We start from the raw sequence: 12,403 nt of genomic DNA, 5'->3' as shown, positions 1-12,403 counted from the left end.
TACTCACAGTCATTGAGGACTCGGTGACTCTGCGGTCCAGTGACTTGGCTCTTCTTAAATTAGCAAAGGTGGTGCTGGACACATCAGGGACTGAACGATCTTTTCCTGCATCCAGTGACATCTCCTTTAAAAAAATTATTTATTAAATATCATTAGAAATTAGAAGTAATCCCTTATCAAAGTAATGAGATTATGCTTTTTAATTCTCATTGTATAGTGCATATGCCATTCAGTGATTTATTTTAGTATTGTACACATTTTTAGATTTAGTTGTTCAGGATTAACAAAAAGAATAGCATACATGTTTGTTAGCCAGATAGCGCCTCTCACTGCGGCCTTGTCTCTGGATTAGCGTGGCATTAGCGGCGGGCTCATGGGAGCTGCTTGTGTCCATGCGCTCTACAGGCTGACCCTCCTCGAATCGGCCAATGACTTGAGAACGCCTATGAGACACAAAAGGACCATTCTCTTCAAAAGATGTATTCAAGACAGAGCACATACAACATTTCACTCAACATAAACGTCTTGTCTGACAATGAGTTGAATATCTCTTTATATCATTTTGCAGCATTAAAAAAAAAAAAAAAAAAAACTTCTCAAAAACTGCAGCACATCATCCTCAAATGGTGGCAGAATCAGCATAAAAACAGGATCAAAGCATGATATGAAAGTAAATTTGAGCCAAAATCAATGTCCATGATGAACACAAGTAGTTTCAGTTTATTGCGTGCAGAATGCAACACTGCTATTACGGCACAACATTTTCATACAATATGTAGGAAGTTTGACTTTGAACATCATTCTAGACTCAAAGTTCCTTTCATAGACAATGTGCAAGGTAGAGGTAATATCCCCAAAGAGACCAATCCAGAGATACATCAAAGAATAAAGATTAGGGGTTATATGATGAGAGATTAAACTTTAGAAGAAAAGGAAAATGACTAGGATGGTGGATTAAACGATTTGCAGAAGTAGCAGCAATGGCAACACAGTCGGCGTTACCTTAAGGCTTTGCAGTTGTAAATAAATGTGTATGAGTTTTTTGTGTGTGTGTGTGCACAAGAAAGGAGGAGCGATCAAACTGTACGTAAATCAACCATCAGCACAAACCGTGTGTGTGTGTGTGTGTGTGTGTGTGTGTGTGTGTGTGTGTGTGTGTGTGTGTGTGTGTGTGTGTGTGTGTGTGTGTGTTCCCAGGCAGTACAGAGATGAAATGAAAGAAAGCAGGAATCAGCGGTAACCAGCAGGGAACAGCATTGGGACAGGGATGGAAGGGTTGGTTGAGCATTAGCGCTGAGAAGCTCTGTTCAGTAGCCCCTGGAAAAGATTGAAACAACAAAACAAACTAGCAAAGTAGCAAGAGCAGAAGGTAAGAGATCAATAGTAAGTAAAGTAAAAAATGCATTTCAATCCTCAAATTATTAATGGCAAACCACTGGTAAAGCTAGGGGAGGCAGCAATAACAAAAGCTATAGGAGTGCCTTAAGGACAGCAGCCACGGGGTGGTGCTAAACAAAACTAAAATGCTGAATGCTTTAGGCAATGCGTGAGCTTCACATAATATTTTACTTGGCATGCTAGCTATATGTTTTAAGGATAAATCAAGGGCTAACAACCAGTGGCTCATTAATGATTATCAAGTGAATCCGCATGTATTTTTCTGCTATGATATGCGACTTAAAATGTCTCTGCAGAATATTTTTGCAGTGTGCCGAGCATGACACTTATCCATAACCTTTTACCTGCGCTCCTGTCCGAACAGCCGAGCCACCTCCTCTCTGCCAGGACTCCGTGTCCGTGCCCTCAGCTCTTGCCGCTTTTTTTCTGAGCGGAAGGCTTCGCGGTAACTCAGTCTGCGCGCCCGTGGCACATCGGACAGCGCAGTATACTCCCTGCCAGACCGGCCCAGTCTGCCGTCTCCACCACTGACACTACCGGTGCTTCCTCCACCACCACTGCGTCCCTCCCAGGTGGGTGTAGTCCCACTGGGTTCGGAGTCCAGCGAGCTCTGGGAGGAGCTGATGGTGGAGTAGCTGGGAGAGACAAGCGCACCTGGAGAAGGGAGAGAATCTTGGGAGGGTTGATAAGGGGAAGGTTGGGATTCAGACTCAGAGTTGTACCTGGGACTGAGAGCTCCTAAAGAGGAGGAGGATGCTGAAGAGGACAGGGGCAGATGCAGTGGCTGTGGTGGATGAGAGTGCTGTGGAGAAGGCTCTGACTTGGTCTTCTCCAGCGAAAAGTAACCACTCTCCACTCGTACCTTGCGTCCGGTGCTAACGGTGCCGCCATCTGAAGCAAGGACACAGTGCCACCAATATGAAAAACCCAAAACATTCTGTATGTAATGCTAAATGTGTGAACATACATTACATATCTACTGTATTGTATTCTGCAAAATAGTGACGAAAAAGTTTGTGACATATGGCTATCAAAAAGACTAGTCCCTATTTCCTCAACTAGTGAAGACTGATGGTCAAGGGCCTGAAAAAGCTTATGCGTAATCCTCAGGTGAAGGAAGTAAACTAAAAGTGAGCCATGTGAGAGTGCCTTTATGTTAGTTGTGAATAGCAAACATATAGTACAGGAGGTAAATACAGGAGGTCATCTTAGTCCTCACCATCTTGAGTAGTGATACTGGAGTCTGGCTGGCTCTGGCTCAGCTGGCTCAGGCAGGAGGAACTGCGGCTGCAGGGGATGGTGGCCCTGCTCCAGCGGCTCTCCTCCTGCCACAGAGTGGCACGGCTCAATGGGACTCGCTCAGCACTGGCAATGCTGCTTGGCAGGCAAGGGATGCTTCCCCCGCTGCTGGTCACCGTCACCTTGGCAGGGCCAGGCTCCTGGGTGCAGGTTTGGGTTGGAAGGAGTGGATGGGAAGAGGAAATTACATAATGGGAGGTAAGGTCACAGAGAGACTACAAAAAGGAATAACAGAAGGAAAAAGATTGAAGAACAATTAAATACTAAAAAGTAAATGTGAAAAACTCAAACAGAAAGAGTGTGTGTGTGTGTGTGTGTATATATATATATATATATATATATATTCTTTAAATCCTGACTTCTTGATGTATACTGTATGTGCTTCAAAGCCAATCACACCCATCATTATAACAGATTATTTCACTTATTACTTCCAGTTCGTTCAACGTTGGGCTACTCAGTGAAAGTAAGCTTTCTGCACAGCAAAGTAATCTATGGCTTTAGTTTGAAGAGGTAATTGGTGTTCACAGCACAGTGGTTTTGCTTTTTTGACTTCTTGGGTTTTTCATGTGTATGTGTCAGGTAAATCTAATACTTAAAGTGACAAAGCAAAGAAAAATATCTTTCATCATAGGTAAAATTACTAATTCTGGGGAAAAAGAAGAAGGATGCGTGGAAAGGAGAGAGATTAACAGCTTGACAAAGAACAAAAAGGTAATTCATGGCAAACACACCTGTCTAATTGAGGGAAACATAGAACTAAAAAAGACATTCTGCAGAGGAGGAATATATTGGAACAGAATTTCTAGGATAAAAACCATGTAGATTATCTTCATCTGATAGATGAATACAAAGAGAGAAATCAATCACTCATTGCTGTTGTGTTCAAAGTCAGCACATTAAAAGGCCCTGTCGGTGTTTGGCAGACTTGCGAGATCATTTGAGTTCATCAGAGGGGAAAGAAAGATTACCAAAGCAAAGTGACCCCTCAAACATCAGCCTAGTTGAACATCCACAAACATGCTATTGTGCTAATAATCACTCTGTCAGTATCGGAGAGAGAAGGAGAAAGCATGTCATTTTTATCTACCCTTCACCTGGATTGATTGGGATTATAATAAATACAATTTATTGGGCTGGGAGTTCAAAGCCACTAAGGGTGAAGCAGGACAAGACATTTGGCAAAGCTGAACTCACTGGGTGTCCATTCATGTCTTCAGTGGATAAACACTGGCTTGCAGTTTCTCCACCCTGCCAGTCACAAAAAAACCTTAGATGTTAATGTAAGATATGTAGTGCTGATTTATAAACAATACAGATAGACCCAAAAATCTCTCTCAATGATTTTATATTTTTTGTATTATTTGAACTTCGGTGTTTAGCTTGGTTCTTATTTAGACCAAGTTCATGCAAAAATAAAGAATATAATATTACAAGATGTTAAGAGTTTTGTTGCTTAATAGCCAACACATGAATCTGAAAGTAAAAACTTATTTCAGTTACAATATGAGACACGTATGTTTCCAGTCATATAATTGTTTTGTACTAAAGGTCAGTGCTTCAATTTAGGGGCACTACCCAGATTGCAAACATGTTACCGTGCTTAAGTATTTATAATAGTTTCTGAGCATATGCCACTAGTAACTTAATTCAAAGTGGGAGGAGAGCTTTCAGGTGGAAATGTGAGCCTTAACACAACGTGTTGTGGGTTTTTATCTGTGACAATCAATATCACATTTCCAACCCAAAACAACTGAACAGCCCTGGAGACAATGATAGAAACAGACAGACAAGCAGTGAAAGCATAATCACCCTCACACATTATCAGCCCTAATTATATGGCTTGGCCTTAACCGCTTGACTGTTATTTCAAGTGATGCTCACTTCACACACATGCAAAAAAAGAACTTTTGTACAGCATCAGCCAGGTTTTTGAGCTAGTGTTGTTATTTAAAGCAGAAATCAACAACCTATTGAGATAAAATACAATTGTAGTTTATAGCAAGTACATTAATCTACAAGGACAAGTACTGTTGATGAACATAGCAATACATAAGAAACAGTCAATGTCATCACTGTGTCACCGCTGTCCCTCTGCAAATGAGCCTGTTGGGGTCAGCCTGTCTGATTCAGGGCACCGTCATTAGAGGAGCCAGACAATGAACTTCAGAGAGAACTTTGTGGGCACTCACCACAAATTTGACCTCACATCAAAAAAGTAGGTAGGGAAGGGTGAAAGCTGTATGGGTGGTAAAATATTATACAATCTAATATATTTAATCTTGAAAATTGAAACCATTACTATAATAATAGTAACAATATGTTATTTCTACCTACCAGGGAGAAATCTGACTGCACTGACATAAAAAGTGCATTCTTATTCTCTATAAGCATTAAGTTTGTGGTGGATGTCACACACACCGCTGCAATGACGCTGCTTACCTTGCTCTCAGATTGTTGAACGCAACTGTGTATTGTTTTATAGTTGCTAAACTGTGTGTGGATATACTAATTTTATTTTATTTATTTTGAGTCCTTCTAAAGACATTGCTCTCCGTGAGGAAATCTTTCTGTGTCTCTCTACAGGGTGGTCAATGTGGAAAGTCAGCTATTGAAGAGCACTACAGGGAATTCAAGCCCTAAAGTCCACCTTTACAGACTCACAGACTTTGACGTGCATTCTCAATAAGTCTCCAAGAGCTGTCACGTTGTATAATCAGGATCCTTCATGAACATGTTGAGCCATTTTGAGCATTTTACTCACAACGTAATTTTACAAGTATTGTTCCAGTCCTCATGAGCATTTTGAGCCGTTGACCTACACTCACTCACTTCCACAGGGCACATAGGGGATGTTTCTAGGGTTTAGGGCAGGGATTTAGACTGTGTTGGTCAAGGACCCTTTTACAGACCCCAACTTCAAGTCTTTAATCGGACTAAGAGCGTCAACTTAGTCACAAAAAAAAAAAAAAAAAAGGCAAAAGCCTGGCAGGTGAGACAGCAGCTGCTGGACGTGACAATGAAGCAGTTTCATAAGCGAAAGGATCATGGTCACATTGCTGTAAGTTACTGCTGACTGTTATTTTAGCAGGCAGCGGTCATCATTACCTGTGATTGTTTGCTCAGGAATATTTTGATAGCACAGTTATGTCTGCTGCCTTCTAACCAGGTGATACTCTGTGTGTGTGTGTGTCTCTCTCTCTCTCTCTCTCTCTCTCTCTCTCTCTCTCTCTCTCTCTCTCTCTCTCTCTCTCTCTCTCTCTCTCTCTCTCTCTCTCTCTCTCTCTCTCTCTCTCTCTCTCTCTCTCTCTCTCTCTCTCTCTCTCTCTCTCTCTCTCTCTCTCTCTCTCGTGTAGTTTGAGTGGAATGAAAAGCCTTCATACTGCATACTTCCACAGCATATGTTGTCCTTAAATATACGGTATGTTCTTTCTTTGCTATAGCAATGGCACCTTTACCACATGTGGATCATTTATAATGCTCATCTTATTTCAAATAGTGTTGATATAAAGTATTATCAACATTCAAAGTGTGAGCATGAAATCATACTAGGAGCTAAAAATGACACATTAGCTGTCATTTTAGAAATACTTCAGTTATAACGCAAACAAGCACAGTTACTAAACGAGATTCGCATCAGAATTGTTGCTGCACTTGGTACTGGAATGACCAAATTCTTTTAAATCACCTAAACCTTATAATCCCAAAATACTGTTCATCTCTAATTTCACTAAAGCTGTAGCATCCTCCTCTCCTTATTATCTGCTAGACATCTGTGCACAGGTTTAGGTTTGCCAGGATTAGGCAGCATTCAAGAGCCCATCCGTACACAATAGCTCAGTGTGAGCAATGTAAAAGCACTTTGCTATGGGGTGTGTGAATAGGTGCATTACCTGCTGAGTGGGTGCATCAACCTTCCGTTTTTTCTTCTGGTTCTGCTTGTTGGTCCTGGGGTATACAGTCAGAGCCTCCTGCCACCTACGAATAGTGAAACGGTCAACATTGTTGTTCTTGGGGCACTAAATGAAGACTACAGAAACTGCAACCCGTGGTGGATCAATATAGGACTGGGACAACGTTCTCTGGAGCAACCTTTAAACCATTATACTTGCCAGGACAAGCATGTGCATGACCTAATACCACTAACTGATTCAAAGAAAAGATACAACTACAGTGTATTATAAATGAAACCTCCTCTACTATCTAAACAGTGAGGTAATGCAGCGACAGAACATTTAGTCACCGTCTAATCCTCTAGGTGGCAACACAGATCATTTTAAAGTCTGGTGTGGTTACATTTGACTTTCCTTGATCATTTTCATTTGCTTTTTTGCTCTTGACAAAAAAAAGCAATTCATGAGGACATTATTATCTAATTAGCTGGGGTGGATTTAGTTTTGTGCTTGAAAAGCACAAATACAGTATTTACTACACAGCACAAATAATCCTCCCACACTCATAGCTGTTCAATGCCGCTGTGCAATCACACTCTACTGTAGCACCATCATTCTACTTTCACTCCACACAAGGTAATGCATGGGAATCATCAATCAAAATCATTTGGATGAATTCTAACCCAGATGCAGTTTGCTGAAGTTTTACTAAAATGCTCATTCATAGTCTTCTGAAACTAGACTAAAATGTTCAGAGTCCAGAGATTTAGTCTACTTAAATGACTAAAAATAACAATGATTACGTGGACAAAATATAACTAAAACTCATCTGGACTTTAATATACATCTTAAAATAGCCATCAAGATGAACACTAATCCTAATGGAATTGTAAAATATACAACTTTATGCAATACAGAAACCCCTGGCTCTTTTATGATTAAAATAATACATTATTCAATCAATCATTTATCTGCTCCACCCACTTTGTAAAGAGTGAAAACCTTTGGTGTGGAGTGTCACACTAACCTGTCATAGTGTAGAAACAAACATGTGACACATTTATAAATGAATAAGTGCCCATGCAGCTCTGTTATTATACTGTAACGTAATGAATCAATGTCATTTGTAAGGAGCTTAACACAAAAAAAATAATAAATAAAATGTAAATCCTGGTTGGTACACCACTGTCAGCTAAAGGCAACCTCTGCGAGGGCTAATATGATTGTGTGATGGCCCAGAACCAACACATGGGAGCCAGATGATAGGCAAGTGGGAGGTGTACAGTGAAAGAGCAGGTAGCATAACGGAGATGGGTGGTGTGAGTCACAGTTCCCTAAGAATAGCCATAGTATGTATGCTACAGCCAGGGAGGGAGAGTGCAGTGCAGAAACACACTTTGATTGTGCAGCAGTGGAGAAGAGGCACAACCCAATTATGAGGCTTAAAGCTTGTGTGTTGTGATCTGTGTCCAGGTACAATATGTGGGGGGCTTGTGAACACAGGGAGAGGGCTAGAGAGGCAGGGAGAGGGAACAGTTAAAAAATGTGCACTGTCACTGCAGTGTGTGGATTCCAAGTCTCTGAAAAAGCACAGCCCAAAGGAGGCAGCAAGGAGCAGAGCAGTTTTGGCAGCAAAGGCAGCTGCGCACAACTATTCTCCCTTGTCCAAGTCTCTGTCATCCCTATCCACTCAAGCCAAAGTACTCTGGGTTAGGGTTACCTGGGCAATATTAAATCCGACGATATAATGGCAGATATCTATTTGTTATTCCGACATTAACAGATCACAACCCTGGTTATTACTTTATATCTTACCCGTTGATAATTTCTTTACACTCAGCCCGTATGAAGTGCTCTTTCTCAGGTGTCAGGATGCACAGCGAGTTCTTCTGACCTGTCCTGGACTCTCCATCGATGACGTCGGAGCACTGGTTCATGTTGATTGTACCCTGGGGTAGAGTGCTGGGCTGGAGGACACAACAGAGACGCATAGATAAAATGTTAAGTGGGGCAGTGAACAGACGTGCCCACATATCCCTCCTCATCGTCCGTCTTCTCACACAGTCCTCCCCAGCATCAATTTTCCTGCCAAGTTTGGCAAACCTCACACTGATATAATCGCAGTCTGTGCACAGGCAAATGTTCTTGTTAGGGCTTGCTGTAATATTTTTGTTTCTTGTGATACATATTGCAGCATGTAATGTACATAATTGCATGATATATGCAGCTTTTTACTTCACTAGCTCCATTTGTAAAAGAAATTATCGCTCTGGCAATAATTAGGGTGATTTTAATAGTCGCCACTTAATCCAGGCTCCATAATCAACACAGTAATAATGATGCACTTTTAGAAGCTGTTAAAGAAATGAACACATTTTTTATTTAAAAAAGGATGGTATCTAGAATCAGGTGCATACAAAAAGTCATACTTATTTACATTATTTATCAATTGAATTTCCTTCAAGATTATTCACACTGCATCCCTTCCAATGTGAATATAGCCTGTGTACGTCACAATCGGTCGCTCAGGCCAAATCTACACAGTCATGTTGTATATTGCACCATGTTGTATATTGCACCACTACATAAAGAGCCTGAAAGGCCTTTTCTAGGGAGGACTGTCTGTTCAAATTATAAACCGTGTAAGTTCATGGGTTCACTGAGCGGTTTTGAGTTTTAATCCGTCTGATGCCTAGCTGTGAGGTGTAAACCTAACTATGCACACTGACATGGATGCCATCTGTCAGCCATGAATAACGCGACCGCAGGACTTCTACAACAATACTACTTTGTGTACAGTGACTTAAGGTTTTTACATGCAGGTTTATATAAGCACACAGTGTCTTTGTATGTAGCCACGGCTCATTTACAATGAATGGAGACATGCTAGCTCAACTTGGACCAGATAAGATAATCTATTTTTTAGTCCATTGCACTGCATCGCTCCAAGTGAACCTGTTGTGATGGTCATGCAGTTTTTGTAAAAGTATTTCACATTCTTAGAAAGACTTCTTAGAGTACTTACAGAAGGCAAATAGTTTCACACAAATATTACTAGCTCAGAAAACAGACTTTTGATTAGTCTGACCTCCAAATGACTTACGTGAGCAATGGGAGAAGCCTTGATAATCTTATGTTGACTGACTCTGAAGGATTTATATTTGTTCAATGAAATAAATGAGTACTGCATAACTAAGCTCACTGGGCATGGGTGGCTGTTTGAACAGCTTTTGGGCCCTACCTTCACTGCACTAAACATACAGGCAGAATTACAGACACCAAAATATCACAGTGGTTCCAAGCTATAAGTACCAGGTAGCCACAGATGATAAATTACAGTCCTAGCAAATCGGATTATATTAGGAGATAGAGCTGGAAACAAAATTAAAAGGTATCACGCTCATGTTTGCTAGTGACCAAATAAATCTAACTCAAGGACCCAATCTGTGCAGTGTAACCATAGCCTGTCAGCAAAAGAGCAATTGAAGCCTCTAATGTGGACAGGGAAGTCAATAGTTAACAGTTTGTGGTAATCCAACCCTGAGGGAAGATGAGAGGCCCAGTTTACTTCGTTACTGTTAAATGTCACTTTCATTCTCAACTCTTTTACCACCGTCTATATTGTAGCAGACAGCACACTCAAAATTTGGCACAGCAATTTGGAACAAGGATAATAGGTTGGTTCAACTAGGGATGAGACTAAAAGAAAAATCTGAGGCAGCATGGAGCAACAAGTAAATAGCATGGTAAAACAAGAGTGCCACAGAGGCAGTTGGCCATTATGTTTTGGTTCAACTTCTTATGCCCATGGCTTTAAAATGGTCTATCACTGAAGGGCTCTTGAAACTATGGTGAGAGGCCGGGGCAACAGCCGGGCTTGACAGACAGACGGACAAATAGACCTTGGGACAGCTGGGCGAGGGCCTAGGTCTGCTTCAGACTGGACAGAGAGACTGGCGTCAGCTTGACCTGAAAGCCCTGTCACTCTCAGACATGGAGGTTTGGGGACAGAGGGTGAGAAAACGGGAGATTAAGTCTCAATCTGGTGGTCAAGGAGAACAGCAGTAAATAAGGGGTTTTGTGGACTCTGACTTTGGACTGCTAGGCCATCTGTCTGAGTAAACAAATCTAAAGTACACCACACATGTGGGCTTGTCCTTGAGTTGAAATCAGAGGAGGATAAACAGCAAAATATTTCAAATTCTGGGAACAGTTGTACAAGCAGCTTAAGCCCCCAGTTTCATAATCACAGCATTGGATTCTCTTGAACACAAAAAAATAAATCAGAGATTGACAACAGCTCTGATTAAAAACCCATTTTCATAAAGCTTCTCTCACACACAGAGACAGAGAGAGAGAGAGAGAGAGAGAGAGAGAGAGAGAGAGAGAGAGAGAGAGAAAGAAAAGTAGGTGGTTGTGTAGGAGTACAGTATATGGATATAAACACCACAGGACTCCCCACACACATGTGCACCCTCCCTGCCGCAGCACTGTGTCAGCTGAGCGCAAACACACGCCCCTACTTTGGGCCAGCCACTGTGGCTCAAGCCCCCAGACCCAGGCCCCACAAACACACACCTCTTCGTCACCTAGCTTAGACCCAGTCCCCTCTTCCCGGGCCACCGCTCTCCACAATAGGCCCTTTGTGAAGCAGCAGCACTTCACACAATGTGGGATTGTCAGCCGCCACAGTCTACAGAGCCACTCCTCCCCTTAACCCTCAACAAGGAAATGACCGAGAGACAAGATGCCCAAACAAGTGTCCTTTTGTGATCAGAGCATGGAAATTATGAAGCCAGCATAAACTTATTCTAGTCTCTGAAGTTGTTCAGACAATAATATGCATACTGTCTGAATGGGAGACATGAAGTCTCAAGGGGAGACAGGGACAAATCAGAAAGAGATTTGTTTTCTCTAGGCCAGTCTGTGAAGACTGGAGGGGCAGGAGGGCATTTTGCATCAGCACCCATATTTATTGGGATATCTATCTGAAAAGATTAAGTGAAAGCAGCAGCCAGATTTTTTCAACTGTCATACAGTTTGTTTTCTTTACCAGAATAGTGTGCTTCAATGGCAAACATAACATTTAAATATCGTCAGTCATACATATATACGCGTTTATTAATTCATTTAACATTCTTATTTCATTTTAGCCCTGTAAAATCTTTAAAAAAAAAAAAAACCCGCAGCTTTAACACTACAAGACCGCTCCATGACGTGCTTCACATCTAAAATACAATTATTTAAAAAAAGTTAAAATCTCTTTTGCCATGCAATATGAGTGAATGCAGACACTATTCCCAGTTTACCCACTTAGGAGGTACAATTGATCCGCTGCATCTCTTCTCTCCTTACCATATAGAATTCATACGTCTTGTGATCTCTGTCCAGATGGCGTGTATCATTGCAACATTGTTCATTAGGAACCAGCTCTCTGTTTAGAAAATGGTAATTAGCATGCCTTTGCGCCCTTGGCTTCCTTCACTCTTGGCCATTCCGCAGCTTAGCAAAACATCCCATTCTCCCTTATGACACAGCGGGAAAAATATTTGCTTCTTTTGGCAGCTGGCTGATGGTCTACTCTCAATTTTGGTTGAGGAGCAAATTCTCTTCCTCTGCCATCAATATTTTTGGGTTTGACAGACTCATTTCTAGTCATGGAAAGCAAAAGTGCCGTTAAACTGACTCAGTGAGGAGCATGAGGGAATGAAATAGCATTTAACCATGTGATTGAGTCACATATTAACCTCATTTTTTCTCATTCATTTTCTATCAGTATGAATGCATCTAAAATGTTGCTCAATGTCCGTGTT

The 12,403-nt window shown here is 41.4% G+C and overlaps 1 protein-coding gene across 6 annotated transcripts in view; it reads right to left on the bottom strand.

Annotated features, from left to right (window-relative positions):
• mpripa (myosin phosphatase Rho interacting protein a) overlaps positions 1 to 12,403 on the bottom strand; it is a 46,592-nt gene that overhangs the window by 16,048 nt on the left and 18,141 nt on the right. For 3 of the 6 annotated variants that reach the window (XR_013503776.1, XR_013503777.1, XM_078280027.1), the window contains exons 4-10: positions 8,406 to 8,557; positions 6,591 to 6,675; positions 3,895 to 3,948; positions 2,618 to 2,912; positions 1,743 to 2,289; positions 302 to 443; positions 8 to 124 (exon numbers count right to left, since the gene is read on the bottom strand). Coding sequence is in view for 4 of the 6 variants with exons in the window: in XM_078280027.1 (XP_078136153.1) it covers positions 8 to 124; positions 302 to 443; positions 1,743 to 2,289; positions 2,618 to 2,912; positions 3,895 to 3,948; positions 6,591 to 6,675; positions 8,406 to 8,557 (1,392 nt within the window). In the remaining 2 variants the exon portion in view is untranslated. The remainder of the gene's footprint in view (positions 1 to 7; positions 125 to 301; positions 444 to 1,742; positions 2,290 to 2,617; positions 2,913 to 3,894; positions 3,949 to 6,590; positions 6,676 to 8,405; positions 8,558 to 12,403) is intronic. The other 3 variants (XM_078280030.1, XM_078280028.1, XM_078280029.1) reach the window with 3 other exon arrangements.

Source organism: Sander vitreus, chromosome 21, assembly GCF_031162955.1.
Source record: "Sander vitreus isolate 19-12246 chromosome 21, sanVit1, whole genome shotgun sequence".
Classification (NCBI taxonomy): domain Eukaryota; kingdom Metazoa; phylum Chordata; class Actinopteri; order Perciformes; family Percidae; genus Sander; species Sander vitreus.
This window is presented reverse-complemented; position numbering and strand designations above follow the sequence as displayed.